This window comes from Notechis scutatus, chromosome 1 (genome assembly GCF_049901735.1).
Source record: "Notechis scutatus isolate UNSWTSFEM ecotype Mainland chromosome 1, rNotScu1.2, whole genome shotgun sequence".
Classification (NCBI taxonomy): domain Eukaryota; kingdom Metazoa; phylum Chordata; class Lepidosauria; order Squamata; family Elapidae; genus Notechis; species Notechis scutatus.
Window position 1 is genome coordinate 174,394,574 of NC_142009.1, and position 16,076 is coordinate 174,410,649.

Here is a 16,076-nt window from a genome sequence, read left to right on the forward strand (position 1 = left end):
AATATGTAGATTCTTAGAAAATAAATATATAAAGATGTATTCTTTTCTTATTATATCTACAAAATGATTGTAGGATAGATTTGAGATGATAATATGAACTGTCATAAAACAAATTAAGTAAAATATGATTATTTCGTGAAACATGAATGAATAAACGTATAGTCAAATGATTGATTAATAATGATATTAATGTATTTAATACTTGATTGAAAATATGAGAATATATCCAATGTAAATGTAATTGAAGACTATGAAATGGAAGCACAAAACAATTTGTAAACCAACCGGCACACTGTATGTATATATATGGAAGATGGCTTGATGTTTTTATGTTTTGTTTGTCTATGTTCGTCTTAAAAACCAATAAAAATTTTTTTAAAAAAGGAACTACCAAGTAGGAAATTTCATGGCTACAGTCACCTTTCTTGTAAGTTTTTGTGCATAGGAGGATAAAATGTGTTTCTACTTCAGCCGTTTTTCCATCTGTTTACATTAGTTGGCATGACTTGTTGTCTTCGTTGTAAATTTTTTCTTAGTAATAAGCAGGACATGTTTTGCTCTTTCCCCCCACTTTTAACAAGATTCCGTAAATCTTCCACTCCCAGACATCAGGGTGTGTGAGGATATTGATGCTTCTCTCATCTTTTAATTCCATCCTATTTATTCTAGATTAGCATTTCTTAATAAATATCATGTAGATAAATAAATAAATGAGGTGACAGTATATAATTTAGGCATACCAATTTGAATCAAAAAGTTACCCTATATAATATTCTGCTTAAACTCTTGCTTTCAGATTATTATGCAAATCATTCAATAGGCAGATAAAGCAGTGTGATATTCTGTTTGTTTTAAGGACTATCCAGAGTTTGTGATGGTCTTTAAATAAAGTTAACATAAGCAATAGTGCAGATATAAGTATCTGTTTGGAAGTCCCTTGCGTCCTCTAATAGTCTTTGGATATTAGCCATGGATCTCCTTTCTTCTGAATCCAGATTTTACATGTGGCAGTTCTCACACTGTGTTTTTGAAATATGAATGACAAAACATCAACATTATCTTATTGAGATAAATGCAGTTTGAACATTCCTTAGCATTTCCCTCTTTGATACAGGAATATAAATTGATCTTTTTAAATTTTTTGGCCATTGCTGTATCTCATATCTGCTTTCAACCTGCATTTAGCAATGTGATTGCATAATCTTGCTAGCTTTTAAATAATTCTAATATTTTCTGCTGGTCTTCCACAGTTTAATTGTTAGCAATACTTTCACAGCAAATTTATCCTTACTTAAATTTATTAGAATGTGTCTAATTCAGTGATCAAATTTTTTGTCTGGATCTTTGATTTTGGGATTGTAGATGGTGACCAGGCTAGGCTGAGGATGGGGTCAAACACATCATCAGTTTGGAGTTTCTACACTTTCACAAAAGACCTAAGTCATGAATTCCATTGACTTTTATTAGCAAATCAGATTCTTGTATATAGGTAGCATGTAATAAACTTGAAGTGCTTTAAACTCTTATTTGTGGATACTTGTTCCTGACGGGGATCTTTTTATGCAATTGTTCCATAAACATGCTCTCTCTCTTCTGAATATCTTCTTTCTGCAGCAGATTGTTGTCTACCTCGACTTTTATCTTTCCCATCTCAGCATAAAAGTTTTCCTTGATTTCTGTAATCTCCTTAAATAACTCCTATTCTTCCTTTTCAACAGTTAATCTTGTTTGCATTGTTTGTTTTAACTCTGACTCTTCTTGCTCTTTTTTAGAACTTAACTCTTCATTGGGAAAAAATTGCTCTGACTCCATTGCCTTTTGTTTTCTGCCTCCAACATGTCAGCAGGCAGCCATTTCACCTTCTTTTGTTTTTGGTATTTCATGATATCTTGTTTGGTTTATTTTTAACGATGTCATGAATTTCTGTAAAAGAGTTAAGCACTGCATTTTAAAAACTATGTATTTGTTTCTTTTCTTTTAGCTTAAGTTGTATATTTTCAAGGAGTTTGTGATCAGAGCTGTAATCGGCACCAGATCTTTGGCGGCAGGGTGGTGGTGGAGAGGGACTGAAAAAGTTCCATCCATGTTTGCAGAGTGCATAGTTTAATTTTGCTACAATTCCTCTGATAATGTCTGTGTATAGAATAGTCTTTTACATTGTTGGAAGAAAGTATTTGCTATAAACATTTAATTTTCTTGGCAGCAGAATACTGTCATATTTTGTGCAGAAAGGCCAATTTTTCCTATTTACGTTCCTATCAACTTCTATGGATGCTATTTACTTCTAACTTCGGCATACCAATTTTGGTATAATTAATATGTCATGGGAGAGGGGGCTATGTCAGCAAGGTCTTGAAAGTAATCCTGGAACAATTTAGCTTCTGCTTCCTATGCATCTAGGCTTAAAGCATATCATACATAATATTTACTGGCCTGGTTTGTGTTTGAGTTGAGATCACTGTGTTATTTTTAGATTGTGTTCAAATGTAAGTTCTATAACTTTTTGCTAATAATGATGATTACTTCTATGATTTTGATTTCTTAGAAGATTATAGAATATCTTGCATAGTAGAAAATCAATGCTCCTTTGGTATGAAGTGGCCCATTATAGTCCATGTCACTGCTCCTGACATGACTGTAGTACAGGGGTCGCCAACCTTTTGGACCTCAGGGGCCACCAAACTCATAATTTTAGATCCCAGGGACCACTAACCGGTTCTGTGGGTGTGGCCTAATTTGTGGGTGTGGCTTGGTTGTCATGTGACTGGCTGGGCATGGCTTGTATGTAAATATTATAAATATTTATATAAATATTGATTTTTTTATTAAAAAAGAGCAACTTTTACCCAAAATCAGGCAAAGCAGGCAGGCAGATTGAGTTGCTCACAGAATCACAGATTCATTCAGAAATCTATCTATCTGCCATTGGCTAGCTCAATCTGTCATATAAAATTTGCTTGCAAGCAAACTCACAAAATTAACTCACACAAGACATCTCATGTAAATATTGAATTTTTTTTAATAAAAAGCAACTTTTACCCAAAATCAGGCAAAGCAGGCAGATTGAGTTGCTCACAGAATCATTCAGAAATCTATCTATCTGCCATTGGCTAGCTCAGTCTGTCTCAAATTTGCTTGCAAACTGTGAGTCACAACACACCATCTGAATTTTTTAAAAAAGCATTTTACCCAAAATTTGAGTTGCTCACAGAATCATTCAGTGCTATCTATCTGCCTACTCAGTCCTCAAATTTGGGAAGCAGATTTGCCGAAGATTTAAAGACTAGCTAGAAAGCAAGAAATCCAACCATTTTCTGCTTCCTAGCTAATCTAAATCTCCCGGCACAGCAGAACAGATGATGGTTGGAAAAAGGAAAAATAACAATTTTAGCAGGCAAGTTTGGGTAAGGAGTGAGTGGGCGGAAGCGTTCCTGCGGGCCATGTGGGTGGCGCTGCCTTGTGTTTCTGTGCAGCCTGGATTAATTGCTTTGTGGGGGTGCTCTGGGGGTGAGATTTCTCTGCGGCCCACCAAAATTTTCTCAAGTCCCACCAGTGGGCCGCAGCCCACCGGTTGGCGACTGCTACTGTAGTTGTAGTAGTAACCCATGTCAATTCACTGATTTCCAAAATGTCAATATTCACTCTTGACATTTCTTTCTTGATAATATCAAAGATGCCATCAATCATAGTTGTGATATTCCATATATCCAATAGTTAGCATATCTTGTAGCAATGATTGTTTTCCGCTGTACACATCATTAGCTGGATACGCTTTTTTTTAGTTATATCATAAGTACCTGTGTTGCTTGTATTTGCCCCCTGTATTTTCCCAGTAGTTCATTAGATACCTCACTTTCTAATGTCATGTTAATATAATCCTAGAAATGTATGTTCATTTGTTTTTTTTCTTCTCCAATTAATCATATTTAGTCTGAACTCACACATTTTCTATCCATAATGATCATTCTGCATAGGATACGAAGGGCTGATTTTGTAAAAATAATTGCCATATGAGAAAGACAAGTTTAATCCTTTCTTCCCAACCCTAAGTTCCTGTGGAAATCTGCCTTCCATTATGGCAATTAAAAAGAAATCTAGTCTTGGCACAATGGAAGTTCTCCTTGCTCCAATATTTAAGCAAGTGAAACTGAGGAAATTTTTGGGAAATGATATACATAGGGTGGTCATGGGGAAAGCTGCAATTTTCTATTCAAAAACATTTCTACATAGCACTGATAAAACTTAGAATAGGAGCATCCAATCTCCTGTCTTGGAGATCTGTTAAATGGCTGATGTAGAGGAATGAACAGTCACAAAATATCTATGACCTTGAAGGCAAACAAGTAAATCGCTTTTTCTAGATGCTGATAACAAGATGTTGTGCTCTGAGACTCAGAATAAAAAACATCCTCTCCAGCATTTATTTCAGGGACAAGAAGTCAATAAGACACAAGTAACTTAGTATAAAGATAAAAATAAAGTCTCAGCCAGAATATGAAGTCACATGTTTGACCTGACAAAATACAAAAGAATTCCATAGAAGCAGAGTCCTATTGGAAGGTTTGAACAGACTCTGGGATCGTGATTTTAAACCAATTATTATTATCAACTATTTTAAGAATTTTTCATGACAAACTAAATGTAGTTTCCCTAATATTCAAGGCTGAAGGTATCTTCAGCTTAAGTATGTTGTAACAGATCAGGCCCTTTGGCTGCCTTGAAGGACCTGAGCTGCTTTCTTACTTGATGGAATCTATGACAGAATAAAAATCTGTAACATTTCTCTATCGAAAGCTCATGGAAATAATTAAAATGGACATTTAAGCATGGACGAAAGAACTGGATTTTGCAATAAATCCCCATCAATGGCTTCATGTCTTTAAAAGGTTAAAATGCTATCTATAGATTTGAGATAATTGTTGGTTCATCAAAAACATACTTTATGTATATTGGACTCTCTATAAAAAGCATTTGAAAGGATAAACATCAGATATTTTTATGTTCACTAACCCATATTATGTGGTCATGTGATCATTTAGTATTTTTTTTTACAAAAGTACAGAAATGTATATAAACAAATTTATGGATTATCTTTTAAATGTTAAATATGTTGTAATGTTGAATTATATACCAGAGATTTAGAATTTAATTGTATATTTCAAATTATGGTACAAATTGTATCAAGCATGTTGGGGTATTTGTGGCTAAAGGAATAATATTAAGAAATTGAAAAATTGATATTATTCCAGATATTAAGGAAGGGTTGTTGAAAATGTGTGATTTATCTGTTTTGAACAGGCAATATTTTCTACTAATCGAAGCATTCATTCATTCATTCAATTAATATCATTATAGAAAATTACTCAATATGGTAATATTGCAAAGATTTTGTAATATCTTGAATAGTCTTGTATTCATATTCATTAGTAACTGCACTTATACTTAATTATTAAGTATAAAATATAAGCTAGATTTCTTTTCTTCTTAATTTGTATTTTAGTTTTATTTTAATTAAAAAAATCTTTTTAAGATTACATATTGTTTTGTTAATTGTGTAGATATAAATTAATTAACTAAATAAAGTTAACCCCTGCCACATCAGAAAACTGTGTATTTATATGCAGGCCATTTCTTAATCTTTACACTGAAACAAAGTATCCCAACCATACTAAATAACCCCATTCCCCCCCCCCCATACTCTAGCCTTGTTTCTAATACTACTCAACTTGTTCATAGCATATTACATTATAGCCACTGGTTCCTTTATCTGAAGATAAATTTGGGAATACAAATAGACACTAAAAGTTTATGTTTTGCTTTCTATTTTGCTAGTCACCATAATTGTTAGGGTTATTAAGTGAACCTGGCTTTCCCATTGACTTTGCTTGTCAGAAGGTTGCTAAAAGGGATCAGATGATCCCAGGACACTGTAATTGTCATAAATATGAGTTAGTTTCAAAATATCTGAATTTTGATCACATGGTCATTGGGATGCTGCAATGGTTGTAAGTGTGAAAAACAGTCTAAGTCAGTGGTTGCCAACCGGTGGGTCGCGGCCCACTGGTGGTGCGCAAGAAAATTTTGGGGGTCCACAGAGAAATGTCACCCCCAGAGCAACCCCCAAAGCAATTAATCCAGGTTTTGTAGGAACACAAGGCTGCGCCGCCCACATGGCCCACGAGAATCCTCCCGCCTACTCACTCCTTACCTGGCAAACTTGCCTGCTAAGTTGCTATTTTTTCTTTTTTCCCCTAACCATCAGCTGTTCTGCTGTGCTGGGAGATTTAGATGAGCTAGAAAGCAGGAAATCATTGGATTTCTTGCTTTCTAGATAATCTTTATATCTTCTGTTCTGCTTTTAAGCAGAGCCGAACCTTCCTTAGGACTGAAGCAGTGCAGACTCAGCTAACCGATGGCAGAAACACAGATCTCAAAGTGAATCTGTAATTCTGTGAGCAACTCAATCTGCCTGTCTGCTTTGCCTGATTTTGGGTAAAAGTTGCTCTTTTTTTAAATAAAACATTCAATATTTACATATATGATGTGTTGTTAGTTAATTTTGTGAGTTTGCTTGCTAGAAATTTGAATCCCACCCCTGCCTCTGTGTGTTTGTGCGTGCGTGTGTGTGTGTGTGAGAGAGAGAGGGGGGGGAGGGAGAGGGAGGGAGGGAGGGAGGGAGAGAGGTTAAATCAGACCTCTCTCTTTCCCTCTCCCACCAATGTCAGCAAGCCACAGTCAGTCAAAATTCATATTAGTGGTCCCCATGATTTAAAATTATGAGTTTGGTGGTTCCTGAGGTCCAAAAGGTTGGCGATCTCTGGTCTAAGTCAATTTTTTCAGTGATATTGTGAACTTGAATGGTCTCTAAATAAACTGTTGTAAGTTGAGGACTACCTGTACATTTATTTGATACCTATTAATGCTTTAGATTTATCACTTGGAGAAGAATGAATGTTAATATTCTGAGAATTATTCTGCTAATTAATTTTGGTGATCATTGATCACCAAAGATTGTTTGACTGATTTTAAGCATAAGTATAAATAAATAAAATATGCGTGGGATTGTTTTAATTATTGAGATTTGTACTGTCAATATATGCAGGTTTAACTGATTCTAAACCAGTCTGAGATTTAATATAATTGGAAGAAATACACAATTGTGTTAACTAAATAAAAAACTTTTAGAGTAAGAATCAAATATATTTTATTTTATTTTATACTCCAAAATAATTGTAGTGTTATGAATATGAATCTGCTAACCTCAAGCCTGGTGATTTAAAGAAATTCAGAAGATTTTCCTTTGGTTGTAGACTACGATTTGTGGATATTTGAAATTTTCACTTATTGGAGATAAATTACTATATAGTGTTATGTGACTTGATTGAATTACTAGAAGTGATTCTGCTTTTAAATATTTTAAATAAATAAATATATGCATAGATTCAAAAAGAGAAGAAAGAAATGATCTTTGAGATCCACTATCCCACAAAAATGCAGAACTTCAGCATTGCTTTCTTTTAAAAGTATATTGTTGCATATTTCTATTAAATTGCTATATTTAGTTTTCAGATAAATTCTATTTTTTAGAATTTATGAGAAAGCTAGACATACACTTGCTACCCTTTTTTAATTCATTAAGTACTTTGCTGCTCTCATTACACTTAATAAAATGTAGATGTTCTTAGTATTTGAAGCATTTTTATATAAAGTATTTATGTAAAATATATTTATAATAGGGGATACTCTATATCCTAGAGAAATGTCTTCCTTGCTTCCTTTTTGGTGACTTTCTCTCTCCCTGTTTTATGAGGGGATGAACTTCTTCCGAAGGAGTGAATACTAAAACATTAGTTATAAGTTGGTATGATATGAATGTACTGGTGGTGAAGACAGCAGAATATTTGAGAAGCACTATAAAACAGACACTACAATTCTACTTGCAAATATTTGAGTATATTAGTTGGGAGAGAAGTTTTGAATGTTGGATTGACCTTGCAAGTGGTCATATACACCTAATTTATATAAGTGTACCTTTTTGTTAAAAATAATAGATCAGAACTATCAAGCATACTGTAAGCAATTATTTTCCTGAAGTATTATATCTCAGTAATATTCTTTTTCTGGTTTGAGCAACTGTTGGTGAAACTGTAAAATGTAACTTACTCATTATTTAAATCTCTCCTTTGGGAAAAATTAGTGGCGGCTTTAATTGCAGGGATTTTTTGAATATAGATTGGAGTATGGAATTAAAATTTCATGTTATGGGCATAGATGGTAATGCTAAAACATTTGACTCAAATTCTGAGGATAACTTTTACATTTTTATTAACTCAGGGGAAACACCCTATTAAAACTATTCTTGATTCAATTTTAACATTGTGTTTTTTATTAGCCTTTTTATGAATAGGCAGGTACCCACTAATAGCCATTTTGTGAAAGAACCCACAATGTTTCCCCAAAACAACCTATTCTCAAAACATCTTTTCCTCTTCTATCTTGTATACTCCTTCTTCCATTGAGGACTTCTACTCATCTTCTTTCTTCATTTTTTTATGGTTCCAGATCAATAAACATAGATACACAATGTAGAAAAATCAAACCTGGAACAATGTACAGTATAATGAAAAGAAGGTGCCAAATGACTTCTGCAAGTCATAGATATTACTAGAAATTTAGCAACTCATTAATGGTTGGCCAAGTTAAGCTTGTAAAAGGAAGACTCTTGATCAGAAAGACAACTACAATTTCTGACAATAGGGTTATGAGTGCAAGCCATGTTTCATTTTAAAGTGTCAGTTTGCTGTACAGGTAATAGAAAAACAAGAAGCATTTAAATTGATTGTTTTGAAGATGAATTTCTCCAGCTTGGAAAGCACTTTACATAATTAAATATGCATAATAAACAACATACTTGAATATGATGAAATGGACCTAGCAAGTTGATTGTTCATAGTTTGATTTATTATTATGTGATTGATTCATGTTAAATTATTTACAATTATATTATTTTCTTTAGAGAATATTGTATAATCTGTTTATTAATCCTTACTTAGCACATGCTTTCATTTGAACCTACTTGATTATTCAGTGCTCTTTTGAAATAGACCTGTGAGAATTAGTTCCCGGATGATCAGAACTGAGCAACCCAACCTGTTACCATAAAAAGTGGGAGGCATCTCTCTTACCCAAAAGAGAAAAGTTTGGCAGTGCACAAGTGGGATAAAAAGGCACGAGAGTTTGAGCCTTGTTTTTACTATAGTTAGGGATTACATTACTGTCTTTTGTTATTTCTATTTGTTTCATATTTTTGTATAAAATAGTTCTGCCTGCCTTTAAAGTGAGATTATGCAATTTATTACAGAAAAATAAACAGTGAGATGGCTACTACTTTAGAAGTATTTAAGAAAGTTTATTCATTTAAAACATTTATATAGCTGCCCATCTTATACCAAACTCTGGGCGACTCCCAATCAAGAAAGTTTAGGAGGAGTTCATTTCTAACACCTAGATGTAATCTCCATCTTCTGAGTCAATATACCCCAAATACTATTTGCTTCAGTATCAGTATGAGGTAATGATAGGGTATTAGAGTAAAACCAAGAACTCAACTTTAACTCACTGAGGAAATCTCAGACTAACCTACCTCATAGGGTTTATTGTTGTGGGGATAAACCAGAGGAGAGAAACTAATTATGCCACTTTTACTACATGAAGAGCAGATGGGATATAAGCTTAACAGATATATAGTATGTCCTATTTCTGGTTTTCTTAAATGTACAAATAGTCCTCAACTTACAGCAGCACTGAAAAAGCTGACGTATGGCTATTTTTCACACTTAAGACCATTGTGGCACACCCATGGTCATGTGATCAAAATTCAGATGCTTAGCAACTGATTCATATTTATGATGGTTGCAATTTCCTGGGGTCACATGATCATCTTTCTGACAACCAAAGTCAATGGGGAAGCCGGATTCACTTAACAACTGTGTTACTGACTTGACAACTGCAGTGATTCACTTAACAACTGTGACAAGAAAGGTCATAAAATGAAGCAAAACTCATTTAACAAATGTCTCACTTAGCAACTGAAATTTGACCCAATTGTGGTCATAAGTCAAGGAGTACTTGTACTTGGTAATGAAATTTGCAACAAGATACATTATTGTACTAATTCAGAAACTTTTCTTACAGTTTCTAATTTGGATTCAATAATTTTTCTTTCTCCAGGTTTGATGATCCCCGTCTTTTGTGTTGTGGAACAACTGGACACTTCCCTTGAATATGACAATCGAGAAGAACATGCAGAATTTGTTCTGGTTCGTAAAGATGTGCTTTTTAGTCAGCTAGTGGAGACTGCGCTCCTGGCTCTCGGTTATTCTCACAGCTCTGCAGCTCAGGCACAAGGTATTACATCAAAATGTTTAATAATTGTAGTGAGATGGGCAGTAAACACATTTAATAATTTATAAAAACAATTGGCTGCATAAAATAGTTCTTTCATGGTACCTAAACATGTACTAACGCAGATAGGGTAGTTGGTAGTAAATAATGGCCTAGGGGTAATCATTGAGGAATCATGTACAAACTGCACTCCCATAAAAAATTATTTCTAAGCTTGCCCTATTAATATTCTAGAAGTTACTTTTGAGTACTATACATACACATAACATCAAAATGCATATCATGGATAACTAATTTTGTATATGTATTAGTATTTAATCAAAGAATATTAACAGGTGTCCATGATGAATATAAAACAGCCAATGCAGCAGTATTTATTTATTCTTCAAGTAGCATATAAATACACAAACTTTCATAATGGTATTGTTACAAGTGGAGTAACAATCAAGTTAAATGATCTAATTTGATTTAGAAGATTTCATACCGGTTCTGACCAACTGTTCAAAGAAAATATTTTAAAATCTGACTTTGCAATATGCTGTCCAAAGCTGTAAATTGTGGCATGAATGTTTACAACCTTCTGAGTTATCTAAATTCACTTTTTCTTTAAAATATATGCATTTTTTCTAGAGACCATTCAGTGTCCTCACTGAATTTGAAGATTTTTCTTGCATTAGATGAATCGTCAAGATACAGCAAATATTAACAGCCGATTAAAGAAATAATAATTGATTAATTACCTTTCATTTTAATTAGCTGATTTGATTATTGATTGAAAGTCACTTTTAAATACGATTTGAAATAAACTGACTCCTTTCTGAATAAATATATAGAATTACTCTGTAAATTTGTATAGATTATCCTCAGTAAAAATAATAGATAAAAGCAAATGTTTGTAGTTGTTAGATGATACACACGTAGTACCAAAGAATTGCTTAAGATCAATGAGAGAAGAGATAAAATTTCCTTATTCTAAAGTTTACTTGCTATTAAAAACAATACATTTTTAAAAAAATCTGTCAAGCATTATTATTTAGGGCACCTTTTTAGTTGAGCCTAAATCTTTTTATTTAGTTAATGTAAACTCACATACATATATATGCAACCAAATGTATAAGCAAAGTTTAGACAATCTATATACAAAAGCACTGGTGTCTGCAGCAGGACAGGAACGAGGAAGAGATGATATGTGCATCATGGTACAAACCCTGTGACTTATATATTTGGGTCAGATATTGGGATACAAATATGAAAAGAGTGGGGCTTGTATCATGACATTCAGAAATATAATTTAGTAACTTTTTCAATATAATGACTGATGGTGGACACTCATCCATAAAAATATAAAAGAGCTTTAAAAAGCATGCTTTTTTGATAGAATAGAATGAAACTGTAACTAATAAAAATGTAGCCTTAGGAAAACCATGTATGCCCATCATCTATCATTTGGTTAATAATGTACAAAAAAGATACAGTATATTGTATTTTATGTAAACATTAGTATAAATAAGAAAGTGAAAGAAAAATGGACTATTAGTAAGCTAGGCCATGAAAATATATTTTACTTAATGTTGAATTTGTGAAAGAATTCTAATCAGAAAGAGTGTAATAAGAAATAAAAACATGAAACAAATGTACCTTTATTATTGCATAAATCTGGAGAATTTTTTTAAAAATTATGTCATGGTATTATAGGAATATTGTTCTTTTGAATATAAAGGTCATTGTATCTCACTATTTCTGTCATGGTGAACCAGTTTTCAGTCTGACAGCACTATTCATCTTGGTTAATTCATCTTGTGAATTAACATGTGGAACATCCTGAATTAAGCAACCAAGGCATCATTCTTGGCACCTCTAGAAAGAAGATGATCCCAAGAAAGAATGTTTTTATGAAAGCATGTAACTTCCTTCACTGACCCACACTAGCTGAGCATTTCATTTGGGAAAACATATGGGCTCTCCAACAACGAAAAAGAGAGATTCACTCAGATAGGTACCAGCTTTTTCATCCTTAGGAAATAGTAGTTTGCTAGTACATTAAGTAGGTGTGTCTGGCTTATAGATTTTTATTTTTTCTTATGGTCCAGAATCTATGTTTTAAGCTTTTACGCGCTTATAGAATATTTTCTGAAAAACATTGAAAAATAAGATCAAATTTGCCACGTTCTAATCTGGAGTCTATCTTTGAGAATTTTCATATGCTGCTTAAATCACTAAGGAAGATTTGTGAAGTTACTAATGCTTAGAAGTTATCTAGCTGTTTTTTTCTTCCCACATCTCTCTGTTTTACGTATTTCTGATTAGATTAAATATATATTTAAATATATTTAAATATATATATATATATATATATATATTTAAATATATATATAAGTATTTTACACACTTAAAATGCATGTAATTATTTTTGTTGCATAATAGTATTAAACTTGAAATTCTATTCTTTATCATTGTTAGAGTATATTAATCATATTCTATTATTATTTTTACACAGACATACACAACATTGTATAAACCACTAGTAGTCTAGCAATGTGGCATTTTATAAGAACAATGTGTTTCTTTTGTGTTTTTATAAGAACAAATTTCTTTTGGCTGGAGAACTGAATTGACTTTAAAATCCCTGTTTGGGATTTTGTAGTAATATTGGGCAATACTCATTCCACTTGACATGAAGTTCCCAGTATGCTTTCCCACATACTCTGCCACGTGCTACTGATAATAATGGATAGCAGTTTTGAAAGGGATCCTGTATGAAATTCTCTCCCCAGCAGCACTCTTTCTTAAAAATATCTTCTGTTTGGCACTGAAGCTTTTAAAATAGCTTGTGATTGTCATCCAATTCAATAAATACTATTTTAAAGCCATACCATAGGGCAAGGGGAGAGTTTTAAGAAAGTATTAGCATTTCATTTTATAGCAGTATTCCCCCTCAAAATTATTCATCCCTGTAATTACAGAAATCTTAAACTATCCATATTGATATCAGTGGAAGATATTTCAAAACTTTGCTTGGGACAGCTTCTAATTAAGGGGTCAGATACTGTGCATCTGGGGAGAATGGATCAGAATTCAGGGAGAGCAGGAAAATGGGATTCTCAAAGCTCTTAAAAGTGATATCTCTCTTTCTCCTTCTTGCTATCTCCCTACCTATCTCTTATGGTCTGGATTAGATCCACAGATGAGATTTCCTATGCCTATTGTTTACCTCAAAGAGAAAGTTGTCAACATTGCAGATTTTATATTTGAAACTATTTGATAAAACCACTTTTCAGATTAAAAAAATTAATGGAATTAATTGCTGCAGTCAATTGTCATTAGAATTTATGAATTCATTGAATCATCTTTGCAGAAAAGGACATGCTGCTGTTCTCTATGCATATATCTTTTTAGTGTATATATATTGTTTTAATGTCGATATTCAGAGAGCTTTTGATATATGAGTACTTTGGAAAAATATATCATCCTTTGTAGCATTCTTATGGAGAATATTAGTTTCTATAAAAATTGGCTTCATCTTCTTGAAAGTGTACAAGGTGTAAGTGCTGAGTTTCTGATAAAAAGGGAAAACACATTTTAAAAATATTTTAATGAAGTTACACTGTCATGATGATCAGCAAGGTCATGGAACTTTGAATGCATTTAAATTGAAAGCAGAAATGAGAACAAATATTTTTCTATCTACTACAATTTGAAATGCTCACTTTTGACTTGGATAGGTTTAACAAAATTTAAAATCTCAGCCCAAGAATGAATTCTTTGTCATTTCAATATTGTACTACAGTACCCTTTTGTATAAGAGGTTTAATATCTAAAAGTTTTCTTTTCAGACAAGCTCTTTTTTTTAACTTAGGAAATATTTCCTTCCTTTTTAAAAATACTTTATCAAGTGAAAGGAAGGGTTGTAAATTCTCAATTGCTTCTAGCTCTATCCTACACATTCTGGTTTTATAAAACAGTCTAAAGCTTTTAGATAACAACAATGCAGATATTTCAATATATGTTTTCGTGTGTTGCATATTATTGCAAAATGATTTGTGTGCTATAGATTTATGCAATAAAACTGAGGTAGGTTATACAGTGTAGCCAAAACTCACCAATTGATCAAATGATAGGTCACTGATCAGTAGAAAACTATTTGTGGTTAACTGAAAAACCACAAATTTATATTATTTAGTCATATTTCTATTACTGCATAAATTTATTTCATACCGGTATTAGAAACTGTATTTATAGTATAAGAGTCTGATTAACATCTGATGAACTGTTGTATGCTGCTATATACTTTGTGCCTGTGTTAACGTGCATTTTGGCACATCACTTTGATACCCTGATAAACTATTAAAATGAGCATATATATTTTTATACACACATACTTTTTGGATAGGTGGTGTCTCAAGTCAATATTGATTCTGGTGGCTTCTTGAATAAGTCAATGCAGCTTTATTAGCAAGAATTCAGACATAGTTTTTCCTTGTCTCCTTCCTAGAGTTGATAGAGAGTGACTGGTCCAAGGTCACCAAGCTGGCTTCTTTTCTAAATGCATACTCTCCCAGTTTCTTGCCTGCTGCACTATACTACCAGCTGCCCATTCTAATGAGTCTGCTGCCCTAGCAGAGGCATCTGTGGTTTTGCAGTTTAACAAGGAAGAGAAGAACTATGGCAAATGATATATCTTAATATGCTCCATTGTCAGGTCATATCTCATCTGTTCTGAAATAAAGACAAGATGCTTTTCCATGTGTGTTGGGGCTGCAATTATTTGTGGCAAACCCATAGTTGCGATGGAACTCAAGATACCCAGGAGTTACCCAGAACATCCTTTCCAAGACAAGGTGACTGAGGTTACAGAAGACTGAAACTTATAAACTCTAACACTGGCTCTGAGCAATTCCTGGAGCTTATACCAGGCTGCTCCCAGGAAGCTAGGTGGTTGATACATCAATAGCAGTCCACACTTGTTGGTATAGTCCAATTCCTTGCATAAAAACTCACATGTAGCCTTCTGTTTATGGTATACTACAAAACATTATAAAATAGATATTTGACTGTGACAATATGGTTTAACATGAGCTATTTTCAAGGCAAATATATCTGTGAATGCATCCCGCCTTTTCCAGTAAAGGAGGTACATTAAAGGCTCTGTCATTGTTGAACGTGTTCAGGAATTTGGTAAGAAGATACCTCTGAAAAGATGATGGATTGTCTATCATGGATTGTCTAGCATTTTATAAATCATAAAATGGAGAACATAATATTTTAGAGATAAGCATTGAAAAACATCACAAAGTTAGAAAGGAGTGGCTTTATTTTTAGAGTACAAATAACTACCTTTCTGTAGAAATTTTATCTTTCTAGAAATAAGACTTCAGAGACTTTTGTAACAATGTAAGAGATTATTTGGTGTGATAGCTAAGAGTAAAGTTAAAAAAAAAAGAGCTGATGGTGCATAATCTATTCATTGTTTACTTAAAAATTTTCTATAAATCAGAAGGTAGTTTCTATTACAATAAATTGCATTTTGCAGAAGCACTGAAAAGATTAGTGCTAAAGTGAAGGTAAGAAATCTGGCCAAAAGAAAAACCGTTTCCTCTTTGGTAAGGTTAGCTGCATTATCCTTGTTTTGTGTATGTAATTCCTGTCAGGGGCTTGTAGAAGGATGGAAATAC

At 33.0% G+C, this 16,076-nt stretch overlaps 1 protein-coding gene across 2 annotated transcripts in view; it reads left to right on the forward strand.

Annotated features, from left to right (window-relative positions):
* Positions 1-16,076, forward strand: part of SATB2 (SATB homeobox 2) — a 156,167-nt gene that overhangs the window by 28,717 nt on the left and 111,374 nt on the right. For both annotated transcript variants that reach the window (XM_026667940.2, XM_087949522.1), the window contains exon 3: positions 10,231-10,407. In XM_026667940.2, the coding sequence (XP_026523725.1) occupies positions 10,231-10,407 (177 nt within the window). The remainder of the gene's footprint in view (positions 1-10,230; positions 10,408-16,076) is intronic.